This window comes from Carettochelys insculpta, chromosome 8 (assembly GCF_033958435.1).
Source record: "Carettochelys insculpta isolate YL-2023 chromosome 8, ASM3395843v1, whole genome shotgun sequence".
Taxonomy (NCBI): domain Eukaryota; kingdom Metazoa; phylum Chordata; order Testudines; family Carettochelyidae; genus Carettochelys; species Carettochelys insculpta.
In genome coordinates this window covers 37,634,106-37,652,866 of record NC_134144.1, presented here as the reverse complement: position 1 = coordinate 37,652,866, position 18,761 = coordinate 37,634,106, and the positions used below count along the sequence as shown (strand labels likewise).

General features: G+C 45.3%; 1 protein-coding gene across 1 annotated transcript in view; it reads right to left on the bottom strand.

Annotated features, from left to right (window-relative positions):
• LRP2 (LDL receptor related protein 2) overlaps window positions 1-18,761 on the bottom strand; it is a 183,498-nt gene that overhangs the window by 135,768 nt on the left and 28,969 nt on the right. Inside the window, exons 5-11 of the mRNA XM_075000937.1 lie at window positions 16,936-17,046; window positions 15,357-15,470; window positions 12,202-12,318; window positions 10,784-10,927; window positions 7,666-7,785; window positions 2,451-2,579; window positions 1,236-1,405 (exon numbers count right to left, since the gene is read on the bottom strand). Of these exons, the coding sequence (XP_074857038.1) occupies window positions 1,236-1,405; window positions 2,451-2,579; window positions 7,666-7,785; window positions 10,784-10,927; window positions 12,202-12,318; window positions 15,357-15,470; window positions 16,936-17,046 (905 nt within the window). The remainder of the gene's footprint in view (window positions 1-1,235; window positions 1,406-2,450; window positions 2,580-7,665; window positions 7,786-10,783; window positions 10,928-12,201; window positions 12,319-15,356; window positions 15,471-16,935; window positions 17,047-18,761) is intronic.

Below are 18,761 nucleotides of genomic sequence, written 5' to 3'. Positions count from 1 at the left end.
CATTTGCTGAAATGTTGGTGCCTTTTACAATGAAATGTAAAACAATATTGTCCTTGTGGGCAAAAGCATTTTACAATTAAAACACCTTATTCAACCTTGAACTATGCTGTTCCGAGCCAACTTAAGCACAACAAATGGAAACATTCTGTGGGGAAACACAAGAATTGTGTGAAAATAGCAAGTGGGGGCAAATCCTGCTCTTCTTCAAGGCCATACAGAGCCTTGGCAACATGGCTCTGCTGTAGAAGGCCAGGCAAAATTACACATTGTGAACACCAGCCCAGGGACAAAAAGCTTGCTTTAAATAAACCTTCTGTGAACTGGGGTCATGGGTAAACCCAGAAGATCTTCCTGCTCCCCTAATCCCCAGCCAACAAGGCAAGTCAAAGGCCTATAAAAACTTTTCTTACTGAAATTAGGCGCCTTTTTGATAGTTTAGAGTTTGAATAAGTGGTGTGTGCAGGTACTATGATTTCTAACATTAGTGAGAAAGTACTGTACTCATAAATACATAGCTTTTTCCCAACACAGTTTATTTCCTCTTTAGGTTTACTTGCCCTGCAAAATTGTTATAGACAGTTTGGAATTATATAATTGAACTGCAACTCTTATTCTTTTTGGTGATGTTAAAGACAGAGAAAAGAGACAACAGGAAATAATGAGCCTTCTGGCTTTAACATTTACCTCAAACTGACTTCTAAAAATTACTGTTTTATTCTGAATTAAAGCTGAACATATTTCTTCTTTTCAAAAATAAGTAATGTAACAAAATACTGGCTCACTACACAAAACATTGTCAGTGTTGGCTACCCAAAGCTCAATTACAATTCCACTTGGGAGTATATGGGAGAAATCTGATTTTTATCATCTTGGAAAGCACAGCAGTTTTACATTTTAATGATCAAGTTTCAAAAAATTACTAAGAAAAATTTGTCCAGTTTTGAAAGAATGTCTACTATTTCTGTTAATTAGGCTTTTGGACTCCATATCTAATAAATTAAAAGTTGCTCAAGATAGCACCATATAATAGCATGCTTTGTTTAATATATCATCAGATGTAACAGGATAGCTTGGAAAATGTGGTGATTAATGTAAAACTTCAAGGGCCTTTTTTGTTAGAAAACAAAGGTACAGCTTGCGTCTGCTCACAAAAATGAAAAGCTATCAACACGTTCTGCTCCTGGGTCTTTTTACTTCCAAAAAAGTCATATTTTTTTCTTGAAATTTTTACCTACCTTATCTTGTACTGTGTCTGTCCAAAAGATCCTACGTAGGTAAAAATGAAAGTCCACCCCGACCGCAACACCACGATTCTGGGATTGCACTAAAGTACGAAAACTCCTTCCATGGATGTCTCCAATCAGCAAATCACGACCATTGGAGAAAATAATTGACGCAGCACCAGCTGAAAGTGAAGTTAAGGTGTTACTTCCCTCATCGCAAGATACAAACCAGTTATTTTGCAAACAGGGATTAACTTGTTTGCCAACTACATATAGGAAACACAGGTATAAACTGACAGTAATCAGTAGTCAGGGTATACCTGCCTTCTTGTGGGTGCACATATGATTCTGTAGACTGCTCACATTGCAGCCATCTTTGACAATCTGGTCCTTTACGCAGGGCATAGTAACGTGGTCTACAGTCTGATTTGGAGTTTTGGAGGAGGCAATTAAGGAATGTGCAGCAAAACCACTTCCATAAGAAAATGTTACCAAAACTGCACATCCGGAAGAAGGTTCTCTCATGCTGTCTTTTGTCACTCTCTGCCTTCTCTCAAAATATCTTTTTCCACATGAGATACAGATATTCTTTGACTCTGTCACATTGCCATGACTTTTAATGTCGTTTCCCATATGCATTCATTCTCACATCCTATCAGATTATTTCATAGCTGCAAAGACGCTCCAATAAGTCTCTGAAGTAAAGTTTGCCTTGGGGAGGCTCAGAGAAGTAGCCGTGTTAGTCTGTATCTTCATAAAACAAAAAAAAAAAAGCAGTCCTGTAGCACCTTAAAGACAAGCAACATTATTTATTAGGTGATGAATCCAACATAAGCTCATCACCTAATAAATTATACTGTTAGTCTTTAAGGTGCTACAGGACTGCTGTTTTGATCCATGGTGTGGGTTAGTGGATCTATTTCAGTGGAAGATAATTAAAATCCAAATCCTACTCAATTCACTCAGATGAGTCTGCCATTAATGTAAATGGAGCAGCCCCCTAAAAATGACCCCCGGTCTGAAAATCCTATTTCTTAATTGAATATTACGCTTTAAAGATAGCAAATATCTCTGGAGCAAGCAGAATCTTTCATGCCACAAAGTATCATATGTGCACCTGCTGTACTCAAAGATATTTTCATCTTTTTAGTACGTAGAAACTGTAAGGTAATATTTGCTTTGCAAGTAAAATTATGGCAAGAACCATGCTTGGCACCATTTACTTACATGAAGTGTTGGCTCTACAGTGGCGGTGATGCTCCAAGAAATAACCTTCCACACAGTGACACAGATGATGGCCAACACGATCTTCACACAGCTGGTCACACACACCCCACATCTTACAGTCATCAAAATCTGTTAAGATAGAGAAGGTATGTGTATAGATAAAGTTTTGAATAAAGAGGACGCTGTCATACCTGGCAGTGCTGAGAAGGTGGTCTTCTCTTTTTTCCTCACATTTGTTTGCAAAGTCCCTAGTGCTATTGATATTTGACAACAAATGCTTCTATTTTCTTCTCCTCAAAAGTAAAAGAGCGGTACGACCACTTAACTTCATGGACTGCCTGACAGTAACCAACCTGTTTGTGCAAGCAATGGAGGGAAAAATAATTGGTAGGAAAGGGATTTATCTCAGTGTCTACCTGCCAAGGACAAACAATGGAATGAATGTGAGATACTTTTGGAAGATACCCAGCCTACTGGACTCAGACATCTCTCTCTTATTTGAGGCTATACATGGGGTATGGAAGGGTGCAATTCTCTTAGAAGTACAGCCTCTAGTACCAGCACACCCACAAGGAACATCATCACATGTATAACATATAAAGAGCCACCTTCCTTGTAATGGTGCTAACACAGTAATTCCAATACATTTGGCAGAGAAAATGCTAAACGGCTATTCAGATGAGGTGAGTAGTTCAAAACCCAAAATACAGGTGAATGGCCTGAAAGTCCCTGTATTTTCATAGAGTCATAGAACTGGAAGAAACCTCAAAAGGTTGTCAAGTTCAATCCCTGGCCTTCACGGCAGGACTGAGCACCATCTAGCTCATCCCTATCAGGTGTCTGTCTAACCTGCTCTTAAAAACCTCCAGTGATGAAGAATCTACAACTCCTTAGGCTATTTATTCCACTGCTTAACCATTCTAATAGTGAGGAAGTTTTTCCCAATGTTCAACCTAAACATTCCTTGCTGCAATGTAAACCCATTGCTTCTTGCCCTCTCACCAGAGATTAAGGAGAATAACCTTCAGATACTCACAGCTAGTTAGACAATATAGATCTGCTCTATAATTCGAGGCAAAAACCATTGGTCAGATATTCAACTGGTGTAAATCACTGTAGCTGACTGACTCCAGTGCAGCCATGTCAGCTTATAATAACTGAGGAGCTGACCAGACAACAGTTTATATTATATATAGCTTCACTATTAGTAATACACTATAAAGAGCAATGTAAGTCAAAGAGTGAGTAATTCTTTTCAATGTGAAATTGAGTAATACTCAGAACCTGGGTGCAGCCTGGGGAAGGAGCCAGGGGATTTTGCTGGCTGCAGAAGCCAGTGCAGAGCCCATGGGGGCAGAAAGGTAGCAGCTGGGGGATGCTCAGAAGTCCCCTTCAGAATCTCCACCTATCTCCTCATCCTCCTCTAGTCAAATCTGCCTTTGCTCCAGTACCAGCCTTCAAAGATAAATTAACAAAAAAAAAAAACTATTTCTACTATTTTTCATTGCAGATATACAGTATTTCAGCTACAATATGGGTTAAATAGGCTTTTGTGGGCTAGCCTGGGAATCTAACTACCATTTATAATATTGTTTCTATGGGAATATGTGTTCCGAGTTCTAAACAACCAACTTACAAAGGAACTTTTGGAACACAGCCCGTTCGTAAGTTGGTGACTTTCTGTATTTAATAATAATACTTGATACTGCTTTAGAGCTTTCCATCAGGGGATCTCCATGATCTTCAATGTTGGTGAATGAAACCTTACCTAACAAGCCATTTTCCAGGATTTAACCACCCCACATGGCTCCATATTACATTTATTTTACATGCAGTAGCCATGTGTCTGATTGGGGAGATACACATACGTGGAGAGGTTTTGTTAACATTAGAGATTATTATTACATTTGAATTGTTAGTTGTTATGAAGGGAAGTGTAAGAGGACCATCTGGGAATATTTGCTTCCCACCTCATGCAGCCTCCTCCTTTCCATCCCGTCTCTGCACCTGCCTCTGAGCCCTCCACAGATACAAAAATGTGGCTCTGCATTCACCAGAATCAACCTGCAATCCGACCCAAGAGCGCTAGCTGACTTTTCCCTCTGTCCATATCTGTGCCCACAGCAGCAAGCCATGTTGGGGGGGAAGGAAGCAGAGAAGAGTGAAAGAGTGAGGAGGGCTATGCAGGGAAGAGGCAGCACTAGGGCAGGGATGGGATCTTGAGGAGAAGGGGTGACGTGGAGGGGTCTTGGGGAACCACATTGCAGGCTGCTCCCAGAGGCTCCTGAATGATGGCACCCAGCAGCAGCACGTGTTGCAACACAGGGCCCAGAAGCTGGCAGGCTGGGAGCACAGACAGTTACCAGGCCATGGTGGGGATGATGGCCAAGGGGCTCAAGCTGTTGCAGGGGAATCAGCACAATGCGGTGAGCAGTGCTGGATAGCCCCCACTTTGAGCTGCTTCCCACCCCCAGCCACTGGCTCCTGGCCACTGGCCCTAAGCGTGCTGCACCCCCCCAGGATGCCCAAGCCATACACCATGGGCCAGGCACTGTTGATGAATAGTGATCTGTGTGGTTGCATCTGCTCCATGACCTGCAAAAATGGTCCATGGTCACAAAGCGGATAGTCCATAGATCTGTAGGACTCCACCTGCTTCCTCCATTCCACAGTGTTTTCCTGCCACCTACCACATAGCTGTGGTCTGGGTAAAAGGAAGTTACTTGTTAAAACAATGTCCAGTGCCAGAACCCACAGCTGAGAAAATGACATTCATCATGACTCATGAGAAAGCCAACTGAGCAGGGGCTTGTTTATAGATTGGAAATTTGGGAGCCTATCCAAGTACAGCAGAGAGAATAGGAAGAACTAGGGATTGGAAAGGAGATCCTGGGAAGCAGTACAGAAAGGTTTAGGACCGATCTCACTTACACAGAGAACTCTGTATTCGTGCTAGAATGAAACTCAGATTTGCTCTGCTAACTGATTCTATGTAACTATAAAGAATCACCGCCCAGGAACAACGATCCCCAGTGTTAACCCATTAAAATAAACTTTAAGCTCTCATTTCTCCGGATGGTTCTCTGGATCTCCTTTCTCTGGATGTCACTTTCAGGCTCCCTTCACAACTCCAAGAGGTTGAAACCTGGTGATCTAGAGAGTAAATAAAGCTCCATGGCAAGGCCACAATTCCCTGAACCCTTCTGTGCATCCATGCACAGTGAGGACCAGTGTCTTTCTAGTGGTGTTCATCAGAACTAACATGCCAAGCTTCAACTGTGATGTTGTTAAAACATGGGCATGTTTCGAAAATGTCACTAACATCGCACAGCTCTGCTCCCAAAGGAGCTTTCAGGCTGCTCTAGCATGTCAATTGGAAGCCTTCTTCAGCTGTTAACAAAGAAAGAAAAGAATCTGGTAACTGAAAGAGAGAGAGTCGGGTATCTTGGAGATGGACTAAAAAGGAAGGGCAGTAGGTCTACACATGCCCCTGCTGCAGGCAAAGTGAAGTGTCCCATTTTCTTAAGAAATTGCAAAGAGAGTAGAATTTCCCCTGATTTTTATTTTTTTTTTTTCAAATCTCTAGAATAGGGAAACATCTAACAGAGGTTTTTTGTGTGTGACTGTTTTAAAATAACACAGATCCCTTTACCTCTCCTGGTCTCTGACCCCAGCATACGCAACTTGATCCTATATATTTATGTTGTCATTTACAGCAAGAGCAGCTAGCAGATTATTGGCACTAATCTGATCATGGCTTTGGCATTAAAAACTTAAACTCTTCCGCTTCGAAAGCTGCATGAACAATAGAAATCAGACTGCGGGGCATTACTTGACACAAAATAGGAATTAAATATTTTCCAGGAGGCTTTTTTGGTAGTTAATAGATGTTGATCTCAGTTTTGGTGTTCCAGGGCTTTGGCATGAGCGAAAAATCACCACATCACATGAGGAAGAAACAGCTAGGTGCAGAGAAGAGTGAAAACTAAAATTACTATGGGTTTGGGAAAGTAATACTTTCCGCTGAATTCCTCAGGCATATAACCAGTAAAACGAAATTTAAATTACAAGCTGAAAGAATAACCTATTGAGTATTGCAGCTCATTAGCCAATTTTGGTGTAAGTCAGTCCCTGCACCACTTACCTAAGTACTAACCAGAGAAAATTATTCCCATGTCAGCTGGCCTCCCTACCTTCTACTTATTAAATCAGGAGTTTAAAAAGGGATTTCCTTTTTTGCATGAGAGTCACTGGGAGCAAGAGAGGAGTTAGTGATCCCTTTGCAGATTTTGAATAAAAAGATTATCGCCATCTCTTCCATGCAAGGCTGTATCTCACATGATAAGTATTACCTGAGATCCTTACCTGTGAACCAAAAATATTTGTCAAAAATCTCCTAGCAAATGCACAGAGCTCTTCTTGGGGGGATTAAGAGAAGTGCAACTGGCATTACACCAGGTGAGAGAGCAGTGCTGCATCAGAGTTAAAGATGCGGGCTCCCTTTACATGCATTTGCTTTAACGCAGAATCAAACAGCTACATGCGAATCTTCTTCTTTTCCCAATGACTTGAATAGAAGCCAAACAACATCTTGAAATGATGACAATTTTTTTTTGTTTATTTGAAGGGGTATATGATGTGCATATAATGGGAGATACAGCCCTCCAGAGTAGCAAAGTAATGTATCACACTCATTTTACCTTACCCGCTGCAATCTGCATTTTCATAAAAGGTCAGGTTTGAATTATAGATCAAATGTTGAGTAACTTCTAGTCACCTGATTCCCCAGGTATACGACCACACACCCTTGCACGCAGGATCAAGCTCTCAAGAACAGTAAAAGGGCTGTTACATCAGATTGAACACAAAATTGCCATACCAGAGTCGGCATTTTTAAACACAAACAAGCTCTCCGAGTATTAAAAAACTGGCCTTCCCTTAGCTGGTGAGTGAAGACCTCATGACCGCTCGCTGACCTGTTCCTCTGTCCCCCACGGTAATATTATGCCACTGCTGAGCTTTTGCTCTCTTGCTGTTTTCCCATTCAGCTTGAGGTTTAATTTTATGACTGTCAAGAGTTACCTGCTTGCCAGTACGTCCACCCACATATACACGTCCAAGAATCATGGATTCTTTTTCTGTGGCATCCGTAAAACCCCCAGCCCCTGTGAGAAAAGTCCAGGCTCATGTACCTGCATCTCTGCTGTTCACTTACCAATGCAGGTGCGACTGTCGTTGCTGCTGATCACATACCCTGCAGGGCAATAGCAAGTCCCTCCCGATGGCGAAGAATGGCAGCGGTACTGGCAGCTCAAGGCAGCACAGTGGGATATGTCTAAAAACAAAATGGAATACCCAATAGTCATGTCACCTGCATAGCAGCTGGCTGCCTGGCGCTTTACAAATCATTACAAAGCGTAGGTGCCTGGTGTGAAAAGTTTACAATTAGCAGAACACATCCTGAAAATGGTCCATAAGCAAAGAACCATCCTCCCATGCAAGAATCAATAAATGTGCACTGGCTGCGGGATCAGGTTCTAACGAGCAGTATAAAAAAAGGAAGGGGGAAGGGAACAATAAAAAGTCAATGGTGAGGCTAAACACACATCTTGTTTGTTCCACAATACCAGGTGTGTTTTTGTGCACGCAGGCATACACATCTAATTGAGCAGGAGAGAGAGGCAGGAGGGCCAAGGTTAAGAGAACTCTTTAAGGATATGAGTCTTCAGGGAGCAGCTACAGGATGAAATTCAGTCTTACGTGAAAACGATCAAAAACACCAATAGTAAGAGCTCCAAATAAATCGCTGACTGAGGCAGCCATTCACAGCGCACAAAGGCAAGCTTCCTTGGCCCAACAAAACTTTACAGGTTGCGGCATATCCTTGAGCACCACTGACTGGCAACACCACACAGCCATCACTGTTTAAATATACACAGACATCGCTTTTATAGAGCACTTCTTTGCAACACCCACTAATTTTATGAAGAGTTGGGTGGTCAGGAAAGCATTTCTTCTACTGTGCAGTCCATTAATAAGAGATGAGAGTGAGAGGGTTAGGCTGCACTCCTGGAAAAGTAGGTCAGAGTCTTTTGCCTCTACTTTTCCAGTTTTTCCACTCTTCCTGGCTTTCTCTGTGTCATACAAGCAGTCATTGCTGAGCGGTGATACCATGTTATCAGACAGGTCGCTCTCTTCCTCCTTCCTCAGTTCCCTTGTCTTACTCCTTTCTCTCCTTTTTGTTCTGAAGCTACCCTCTGAGCAGCCCAGCTCTCTGATGCTACAACCACATCACTCAGCCAAGGTCAGAGACACTTTCCCAGGACAAGATTTAGGCTTTGTCTACACGACCACTTTTGTTGGTCAAGGTGTGAAAACTCACACATCCAAACAATGTGCAAAAGGCTGGTGTGGGCAGCACCATGTCAGCAGGAGAAACTCTCTTGCTGCTATAGCTACCACTGCCCTTTGGGGGTGGATTAATTATGCCGGCGGGTGAGTTCTCTCTTGCCAGCAAAAAAAGAGGCTACCTTGGAGACTTCAGAGTAGTATAGCCTTAAACTCCTGTCATTATTGCTGCAATCTTATTCCAAAAAGTGTGGTTTAAACGAGAGAAGAGCGTTTCCCTTCCTGTAATTATGAATGCCCAGTGCTTTTTTGCATAAAAAAAAAGAAGAAGAAGAGGAGCCAGTATTCAACCAGCTCCCTGCTGCAGTTCCCCTGGCTGAGGCTGCCAGTGGGGCACCGTATCCCAGCCAGCTCCCCGCCACAGGGCTGTCGGGGTTCCCCATCACTCAGCTGCAGATCCCATGGCTGGGATTGCTGAGGTACAAAACAAGCACTGTGAACGCCCAAGGTAAAATGCCACAGCTTGATGTTCTGAGGCACCGAGCACTTTGACTGCTAACTTTCTAACTGTGGAAAACTGAACACCCTTGGCCTGCTTGCCTGCAAAGGCCCCCCAGTTCTCTGAGGTCCTGCCCCTGCTCAGTCCATCCCTCTTCCTCTGTCGCTCACTTTCCCCTAGTCTCACTCGCTCATTTTTGGCAGGCTGTAGGAGGGGGTTGCACAGTGCAAGACAGGTCAGGGCTCCAGGTGCAGGTTCTGGAATGGGGCAAGATATAAGGGGTTTGGGGTGCAGGAGGGAGCTGGGGGAGTGGGTACGAGCTCTGCTCTAGGGGTGTGGGTGGGGTTGGAGTCTTGGGAGGATGAGAGCTCCAGCTGGTGGGTGTGGAAAGAAGCCCTGGGCTGGGAGGTGCGGCTGAAGGCTATGGCGTGTGCGAGGGGGTGCAGAGTGAAGGCTCTGGGAGGGAGTTTGGGTACAGGAGATGGTTCCAGACTGAGGCAACGCATTGTGGCGCAGGAGGTGGTGTACAAGCTCTGGAAGGGATTTTGAACAGGGCCGCTGGCTGGGCCACAACTGGGGATTCAGATGTAGGCTCCAGGAGACACTTACTTCAGGTGGCTCCTGAGATGTGGTATCTCATCCCTTCTGCTCTTAGGGGGAAGGGCAGCTAGGAGGCCCTGCACGCTGCCCTTTTCCTTGCTGGTCCTATTAATCACCGTTCCCAGTAAATGGGATTTACAGAGCCAGATCTCAGGATGGGGGCAGCCACGGAGTCACCATGGCCGCCCCTAAGCCAGATGGACATGTCCGCCTCTTCCTGGGAGTCCCACAAAGACAAGAGGGGAACCTACCAGCCTTGCTGTGCCCCCAGCTGGACTGTTAACATCGCAGTCAGCAGTGCCGATCAAAGCCACCATGGTCCCTTTTCAAACAGGTGTTCCAGTCAAAAAACAGGCACCTGGTAACCCTTCTGAGCCTACACAAGTCCAAATGGAGTTGATAAGACCTCTCTATGTTCAGCATTTCAGAAAAGCTGGCCTAGAGTTTCTGAGGCCGAGCACTGAAAGGTAGATTCCCAAGATCAACGGAAAATTTAAAGTTCTAACCAAAGTGATTTGCACAGACCAAGGTTACAAGCCATGAAGTCCTGAACTCTAACCACTAGGCATTACTATTTCCTGATGAAGGTGAAAGAGGAAAACAAAAATATTTTGGATGAAGAGTAACAATGGCCCACACAAGCTCAGCCCCTGACTCTCCAAATACACATTAGAAAAAAATAGCTATCAGAAATGTATATACATCAGACCTTCCACAAAAGAGGTCAACAGAACAGTATGTGTATGCCAGAGATTACCTTTGACATACCCATCAATACTTATAAAAGTGACATGCCTCCAAATTCTTAGTCCTGTTTAGACACACAAAAGAGATATCAGCTTGGCTTTTCTGCAACTCTGTGCATCCTGACAGCTTTAGTACTCACTGCAGTGTCTGCCGGCAGTTATGTTAGTTTCATCTTCTCCAGCAGGGCAGTCCACAGACCCATCACACACTTTACCAACTGGAATGCAGTGTCCTGACACAGGACAGGCCCATTCTCCTGGGTAACACTCATGGTGACCACTTTCTAAGTTAAAAAAAAAAAAAAGCAACATGGAATAATTGAGGACCATATGTCACGTTATACTTGGAGCTGCTTTCCAAAAAGCCTACTAGTGAAGAAGCATATTTGCATATTTATCATTCACCTTCTAACTGCTCCAAGTAGCTTGATAGCACGTAAGAGAAATAGTAATCTGTCCCAGCCACCATCTTCTTTCACTTATCTTCAAATCACACTGTGGAAAATACTCATGCTGCCAGGTAACCCCTTTCCATTTTCCCCCACTGTTCCCACAAGAGCATAATAGTTCACTTTGGCTTAACTGGTGTACTAAGAATGGAACAGTGGTTGTGTTCTTTTTGAAATATGCCTGTCACAGCTGGTCTAAAATGGTGGGGGGGGGGAAATAATCACAGAAAATTTCAGCAAGAACAAAAAATGGTTTAGATTTTTCCACAGAAAATTTCAGTTTTTCATAAGAAATATGAAAACTGATTTTGTCATAAAATTCTGTTTTAGCCAATATATTTTGGTTTTCAAGCTCCAGTTCTTTGATAAAAAAATCAAAAATTTCCAGAAGACGTAGGCCCTTTCCACAATGCAAATTGTTTAGCCAAAGCCCAAGTTTTCCACAGAAAAACAGTTTCACTAGAAACTTTTCACCACCTCAAATGCCTATACACTCACTGGTATATTCAAGTTAACTACAAATTCCTCTGAGGTGGGTGATTTAATATATGGAAGATCTTTGTTAAAGGTAGAGATGGTTATTTTGAACATCACACGATTAATAACAAAATGCTACTAAAAACAGTTACATTAAAATAGGATTTTCCTTCCAGCAGCTCATCTGCTCCTGTATTCAACCCACCAATAACCATAATCCTGTATTTGTAACAGCATAGTTAGTTCTGTGGAAATGGACATTCTGTTACAAACTGAGAATTGTGCCTTCACATGAGAACCTAGCCTGCTCCCATGAAAGTCAATGGCAAAGTTTCTACTGATTTCTGTAGTACAAAATCAGGGCTGCAAGGAATAAGTCGATTAAGTCTTACTTTTTCCTTACTTTTTCCTCACCATCTTACCAATACAAAATAAGAAATCCCAAAGTATTAAAAATACATACTATATTAAAAGAACTGTGTATAAAAGCAATAAAAGTTTTCCAGGAACATCCATGGATATTTCAAAATTCTGATATAAAACATTTTTATGTTAAGACTTTTTAGCAGTGAATTTAGCAACATTTATCTTTGTAAACTGCATCACTAAAATAAGTTTGTTTTGGTCTTTACCACATCCTATTTCATCTTCGTTATCTTCACAGTCATCATCACCATCACAAACCCAGCTCTGATGAATACAGCGGCCACTTGGACAGGTGAAGAAATTGCCTCTGCAAGTTGCATAAGCTGAGGGAAGAAACAAGAAAAAACTTAGCTGCTGCAAGTGAAAAACATGCACAATGCTCACTCAGGTAGACATGTTAAGAGTAGCTCAGCAGATAAATCGGAGACAAGTCATTTAAAACTATTCCTGAAGTGTAAACCCTGCTCCAGTATTTGCACAGCTAGTAACTTTAGTATGTCTGTCTGTGTTTAAGCAGGAACTTTCTGAATGATTAGGTTTAGTTAATCTGCTCCTTGAATAGTAACAGAAAGATAACCGTGCTAGTCTGCATACTATCAAAACAAAAAAGTAGTCCAGTAGCACTTTAAAGACTAACAAAATAATTTATTAGGTGATGAGCTTTCATGGGACAGACCCACTTCTTCAGACCATAGCCATACCAGAGCAGACTCAATATATAAAGCACAGAGAAGCAAAAATAGTAATCAAGGTTGACAAATCAGAAAAATATTATCAAGGTGAGCAAATCAGAGAGCAGAGGGGCAGAAGGGGGCGGGTGGGAGTGAAGAATTAGATAAAGCCAAGTGGGCAAAAAAGCCCCTATAATGAGCTAGAAAATTCCCATCCTGGTTCAAACTACTTGTTCATGTGTTGAATTTGAATATAAAAGGGAGTTCACCAGCCTCTCTTTCCAAACTGTTGTGCAAATTCCTCTTCAGCAAAATGAAGACTTTCAGATCATTAACAGAATGACCCACTCCATTAAAGTGCTGGCTGACAGATTTGTGAATCAGGAGTGTTTTTATGTCTGTTTTATGCCCATTAATTCTTTGTCTAAGTGAGTTTGAATTCTGTCCAATATACAAAGTATCTGGGCATTGTAGGCACATGATGGTATATATATGATGTTAGTTGAGGAACATGAGAATGTGCCCATGAGTCTGTGAATAACCTGGTTAAGTCCAGTGATGGCATCTCCAGAATAGATATGTGGACAAAGTTGGCAATGGGCCTTGTGCAAGGAAAAGTTCCAGGTCTGGTGTTCCTGCGGTATAGACTGTGATTGTTGGTGACAATCCTCAAAGGTTGGGAGAGCGTCTGTAGGAGAGAACAGGCCTGTGACCTAGGGTCTTCTGGAGTGTGGCATCCTGATTAAGGATAGGTTGTAGGTCTTTAATAATGCGTTGCAGTGGTTTGCATTGGGGGCTGTAGGAATGACCAGTGGTGTTCTGTTCTTGGCTTTTTTGGGCCTATCTTGGAGTAGCTGATCTCCGGGTATTTGCCTGGCCCGTCCCTTAGCCAAGGAGACATATTACCCAGCCACAGAAGGGAAGAATAAGCAAGAGACTTCCTACAACAGAACCGCTGATCAAAATGTTAACCTAAATACGTAATAGAGCTATGTCAACCCCATGAGAATTACCCCAATGGTCACTGGAAATCTTCTATATTATAAAAGGAAAGCTGTCCATCTGTCCATCTGTCCATCCCACTGTAGTCATGAGCATGCATGAAGTCATGAAGACTTGGCAGCAAAGGGATCTCTCTGGGGATGTGGGGTAACCTACTCTGAGTGTGCAGGCTGGGCAAGGCTTATGCATGGCAGCTCTGTGGGCACAGGCTGAGGGTGGCGGAAGAAGACAGTGCAAGTGGCCAGGTTTTATGCCACCTGCAAGTGACTGCACCCTGTCTGGACCCTGCTCTGGCTGTTGACCAGCTGCCGCCAGCCTCCTGCTCTGCCATGGCTCAGTGTGGCCAGAACTCGGGGTCCCTGCTCTCACCGGTGGGAGGGGCAAGCCCAGCCAAGACATGGTGCTTGGGCATCCAACCTGCCCAGAAAGGAGCCTGAGGCAAAGTGGCAAATAGGCTTTTTTGGGTGCTGCACACTGGGCCCCAGACAGGAGATTGGCAGTGGCCTTAGGGGGTGTGCGCTTCCCTCCCCCTGTATTCCCACCAACGCTGCTCAACAAGGTGCCCCCACCTGCCCCTCTGGGTGGTCCTCCCTGCACCTACTCCTCCCTGGGTGGTCCTCCCTGTCCCCTTCTCCCACAGGTACCAGTCACCCCTGCCCTGCCACAGGCACCTGGCACCCCGCCCCCACTTCCTCCCACAGGCGCCTGTTGCCCCGCCCCGTCTCCCACCACAGGCAGCAGTCACCTCTGTCCCTTCTCCTGCCACTGGCACCAGTTGCCCCACTCCCCCTCCTGCCACAGGCACCAGTCACCCTCGCCCCGACTTCTGCCATAGGCACCAGTCGTACCTGCCATCCATCTCACTGTAGCCCTGAACATGCAGGAATGCGTGTGCGCCAGAGTCGGTGAAGGAGGGACAGTAAAGGAGGGGGTTGAGCTGACTCCGTCAGGCTCTCCATCCCATGCTTTTCCCTGGAGTGCAGTCAGTGGTTCCTTGGCTAAGGGATGGGGCAGCCTGTCTGGCATGGCCAGGCTCTTTCTGCTGGTGGTGTCCCTGGGAGCAGAGGAAGGGTCCCTCCTGCAGGGAGACCCTGGGGAGCAGGGCTTAGGAAGGGGCTTGTCAGGGGGCAGGGACCCTGGGGAGCAGAGCTTAGGAAGGGGTTTGTGGGAGGAAGAGGGTAGGAACCTTAGCCCACTGTCAGAGGCAGGCATGTGACATGCCGAATAGCCGAGCCTCTGTCCAGCCTTTCCTGTTTTGGTTTGTCCCTCCCCCAGGCAGAATGTACACTTTAGATCTAAGAAAGTGCTTACCCGAAATGCTGCGTATACAGATGTAATGAGTGCTTGTCGGAAAGACTGATGTAGTGTTTGTATATGGGACAAAATAACATTTAATTGAAACACCAACTGGCTATACGTTGGCTTACATATCAGAAACAACCTGTACAATAAGCACTTCATCTGTAGCTGTGACAAAGGGATGGGCCCTGATAGTAATTCTAAAAAGTCCAAGCCATATGTGGTAACACAAATGCAAAAGGGTCCAAACAAATTTCAAAGATATACACCGGCATGCTGCAGGCAGGTGGGACAGAGGAAACAAGAAGAGCTGCCTTTGGCTGAAATTCAAACACAGAAAACCAGCTGTTAATAAAAACAGGCAAACAAGCAAAATAAAACCACCGTACTGCAAGAGTTTTCATCGCTCCTGTCTCCACAGTCATCATCATGGTCACAGATAAAGGCTCGGGGGATACATTCTCCATTAGCACATTGAAACTGGGTACTGGCACATCCACGAGCTGAACGATATCATTTGAATGGAGAAAAGAAAAAAATATTCAAATATAGTAAACATACTCCAGTGTGTTTCTTACAAAGAAGATACACAACACAGTCGACCCCCAAGTTACACAAGGGTTGTGCTCCTGCATACCCTCATATAACTCAAAGTTCACACAAGTCAGGGGGAAGCCAGGAATCAGATGGCAGCATGGCTCCCAGCTTCCCTGGGCTTACAGGAGGCAGGAAACTGACCAGTGCACCAGTGCTGGTCAGTTTCCTGGCTCCTAGGCCACGTCTACACGTGCACGCTACTTCAAAGTAGTGGCGCCAACTTCGAAATAGTGCCCGTCACGGCTACACGTGTTGGGCGCTATTTCGAAGTTGAAATCGACCTTAGGCGGCGAGACGTCGAAGTCGCTAACCTCATGAGGGGATCGGAATAGCGCCCTACTTCGAAGCTGAACGTCGAAGTAGGGCACGTGTAGACAATCCGCATCCCGCAACATCGAAATAGTGGGGTCCGCCATGGTGGCCATCAGCTGAGGGGTTGAGAGACGCTCTCTCTCCAGCCCCTGTGGGGCTCTATGGTCACCATGTGCAGCAGCCCTTAGCCCAGGGCTTCTGGCTGCTGCTGCGGCAGCTGGGGATCCATGCTGCATGCACAGGGTCTGCAACCAGTTGTCGGCTCTGTGGAACTTGTGTTGTTTAGTGCAACTGTGTCTGGGAGGGGCCCTTTAAGGGAGCGGCTTGCTGTTGAGTCCGCCCTGTGACTCTGTCTGCAGCTGTTTCTGGTACCCTTATTTCGATGTGTGCTACTTTGGCGTGTAGACGTTCCCTAGCAGCGCCTATTTCGATGTGGTCTGCCCAACGTCAAAGTTGAACGTCAACGTTGCCAGCCCTGGAGGACGTGTAGACGTTATTCATCGAAATAAACTATTTCGATGTCACTACATCGAAATAAGCTATTTTGATGTAGTGTGCACGTGTAGACGTAGCCCTAGAGAGGTAGGGAACCAGGAACCAGGCAGCAGCCTGGCTCCCCTGGGCTTGCAGGAGCCAGGAAACTGACCAGAGGCAGCCTGGTTCCCAGATCCCTACCACTCTGGGAGCCAGGTGCAGCTTCTCCCCGGCTTCCCCCAGAAGCCGGGGCCATGCAGCTGTCTGTCCGCCTGCAGGGAGCTGGGAGAAGCTGCAATGGCATGGCTGTATGTCTGCACAGCTCCCCGCAGCAGGGGGAGCTGGGCAGGCAGACAGCCACGGCAGAGTGGCTTCTCCCCAGCTTGCCTTAGCTGAGGGAACCGGGGGTTGGAGCGGGAAGCTGGCAGAGGAGCTGTGCTCCCGCCAGCCCCAGCCCCTGGAGACCCCAGGATTTTGACTTGTGGTTAGCTTGCATTAATGCTAGTTAAGTGCAAGTCGAAATCGCACATATTGGGGGTTTACTGTACTATAATTGTTTGGGATTATGCTCAGTGTGGTACTTACTGCAGTTAGCTTCATCAGAGGCATCCCTGCAATCTACTTTACCATCACAACGCTGGCTTGCATTAAAACATGCTCCATTTGCACACGATAACTGTCCACATACCGGGTAACCTACAAGAAGCAAACACTTTAGCCATAAGTATTAGGATATATAATATCTCCTTATGATCATATTGATGTATATAGTTGGGAGCTTTGTAGCGTGCATGGTGCTTTACAGACAAATGTAGAAAGGAACATAGGAATTGCTGTACTGCAGCTGACAAATGATGTGCCTAGCTCAGTATCTTGTCTCCAAGCTGCGAGCAGAACCAGATGCTTCAGAGAAGCATACAAAAATCCTTGCAAAAATTAGGCAATTATCAGACAACCTGCCCACGGTCCCTAGCACCAGGTTCTTGCTCCAAGAAGTTTAAAATTCAGATAACCCATGGTAATACAGGAAATGACACCACACCAAAGAAAGCTACCATAGTATTTATTCTTACCTTACTTTTGGATGGTTTTGGTCTGAGTAAATGTGTTTAACAAGAAATAGCGATTCCTGCTCTCAGGTTTAGAACCTCCTAGAACTCCAGGAGCTCTCAGATTTAGAGTCTCGGGATTTTTATATAGAAGGGACATTTAGCCAGTCAAATGGGCTCAAGAATAATCGAACTTTATTCATTTTGTGGTCCTAAATTTTCAGTCTGTACTTCCCTTCCAATCTGACTTCCTTATTATTATTAATACACAGGACAAAGACTCTTACTCTCATCCATATTTTCCCATAAACCAGGGAGGAGGAACCTATGACTCGTGGGCCAGATGTGGCCACTGGCTTGCCTTGATCTAGCCCTGCTCCCTGAAGCAAAGCAAACTGTCACTCTATCATGAGGGGGGCCGCCAAGGTTTGGTGCTCCCACACATGGCTGGAGTGCCAGTGCCAGTGCCAGCTCCCCATTGCTGGGGGAGGAGGGGGTGGGGGGCACCCAAGCCTCCCAGGCTGGCTTCAGGCAAGTAGCTGCCCACTCCCAGCCTGTGGCTCTGCCTGGGAGAAGGGATGAAGCAACTGCTCCTTTGGCTGTGAGAACAGCACTGCAGAGAAGTGCACCCTGCAGGCACGTGCTCCGGTCACTCCCGCTGGCCTGGAATCCTGGCCAATGGGAGCTGTGCGGGCCTGTCCCTGCATGTGCAAGGTGGCCCAAGCCACTTGTGGCCCTTGCCAAGGAGCTGTGCCTGGTAGACACCCCAAACCCCTGCCCCCTACCCTGCTCCTGCTAGGTACACAAGTGCAGTTACCAAAACTACTCTACTCTGGGATATCACCTTGGTTACAACAATCTTGCGGCTCACTAAGATGAAGCGGGGGGCGGGGGTCACTAATGCAACCCACTCACTAGCCTAGGCTGCCCACTGCTGGCCTAAACACAGAGACAAAATTAGTTTGTCCAATACTGTACATTACCACTTTTCTCCTTAAACATGAAATAGTCCTCTATGGACTCATCTGGATGGGGTTTTTAACTACCTGTATTAACAAAAGCTCTCCCTTTTAGAATATAAATAGGTGTATCAAATGTCAAACACTCTAGACTAAAGTCAGGCTGCATCTCAGTGCGGGGCCGTTCCCACAAGGCAGCGAGAACCTAAACTCTCATTGTAATTAATGTGATTTGCAATCACCCAGTGACTTGCAGGCTGAAGCACTATCTACATGACTGAAATTGGGGTGGCCAGAAGAGGAACCCCAGTGCACAGCTGCTGTGTCTGTCTGCTTCCCATGAGCCAGTACAGTTCACATTCCCGAAGGCTCTGTGGTTCGATTCACTGAGGGAACTTTCCAG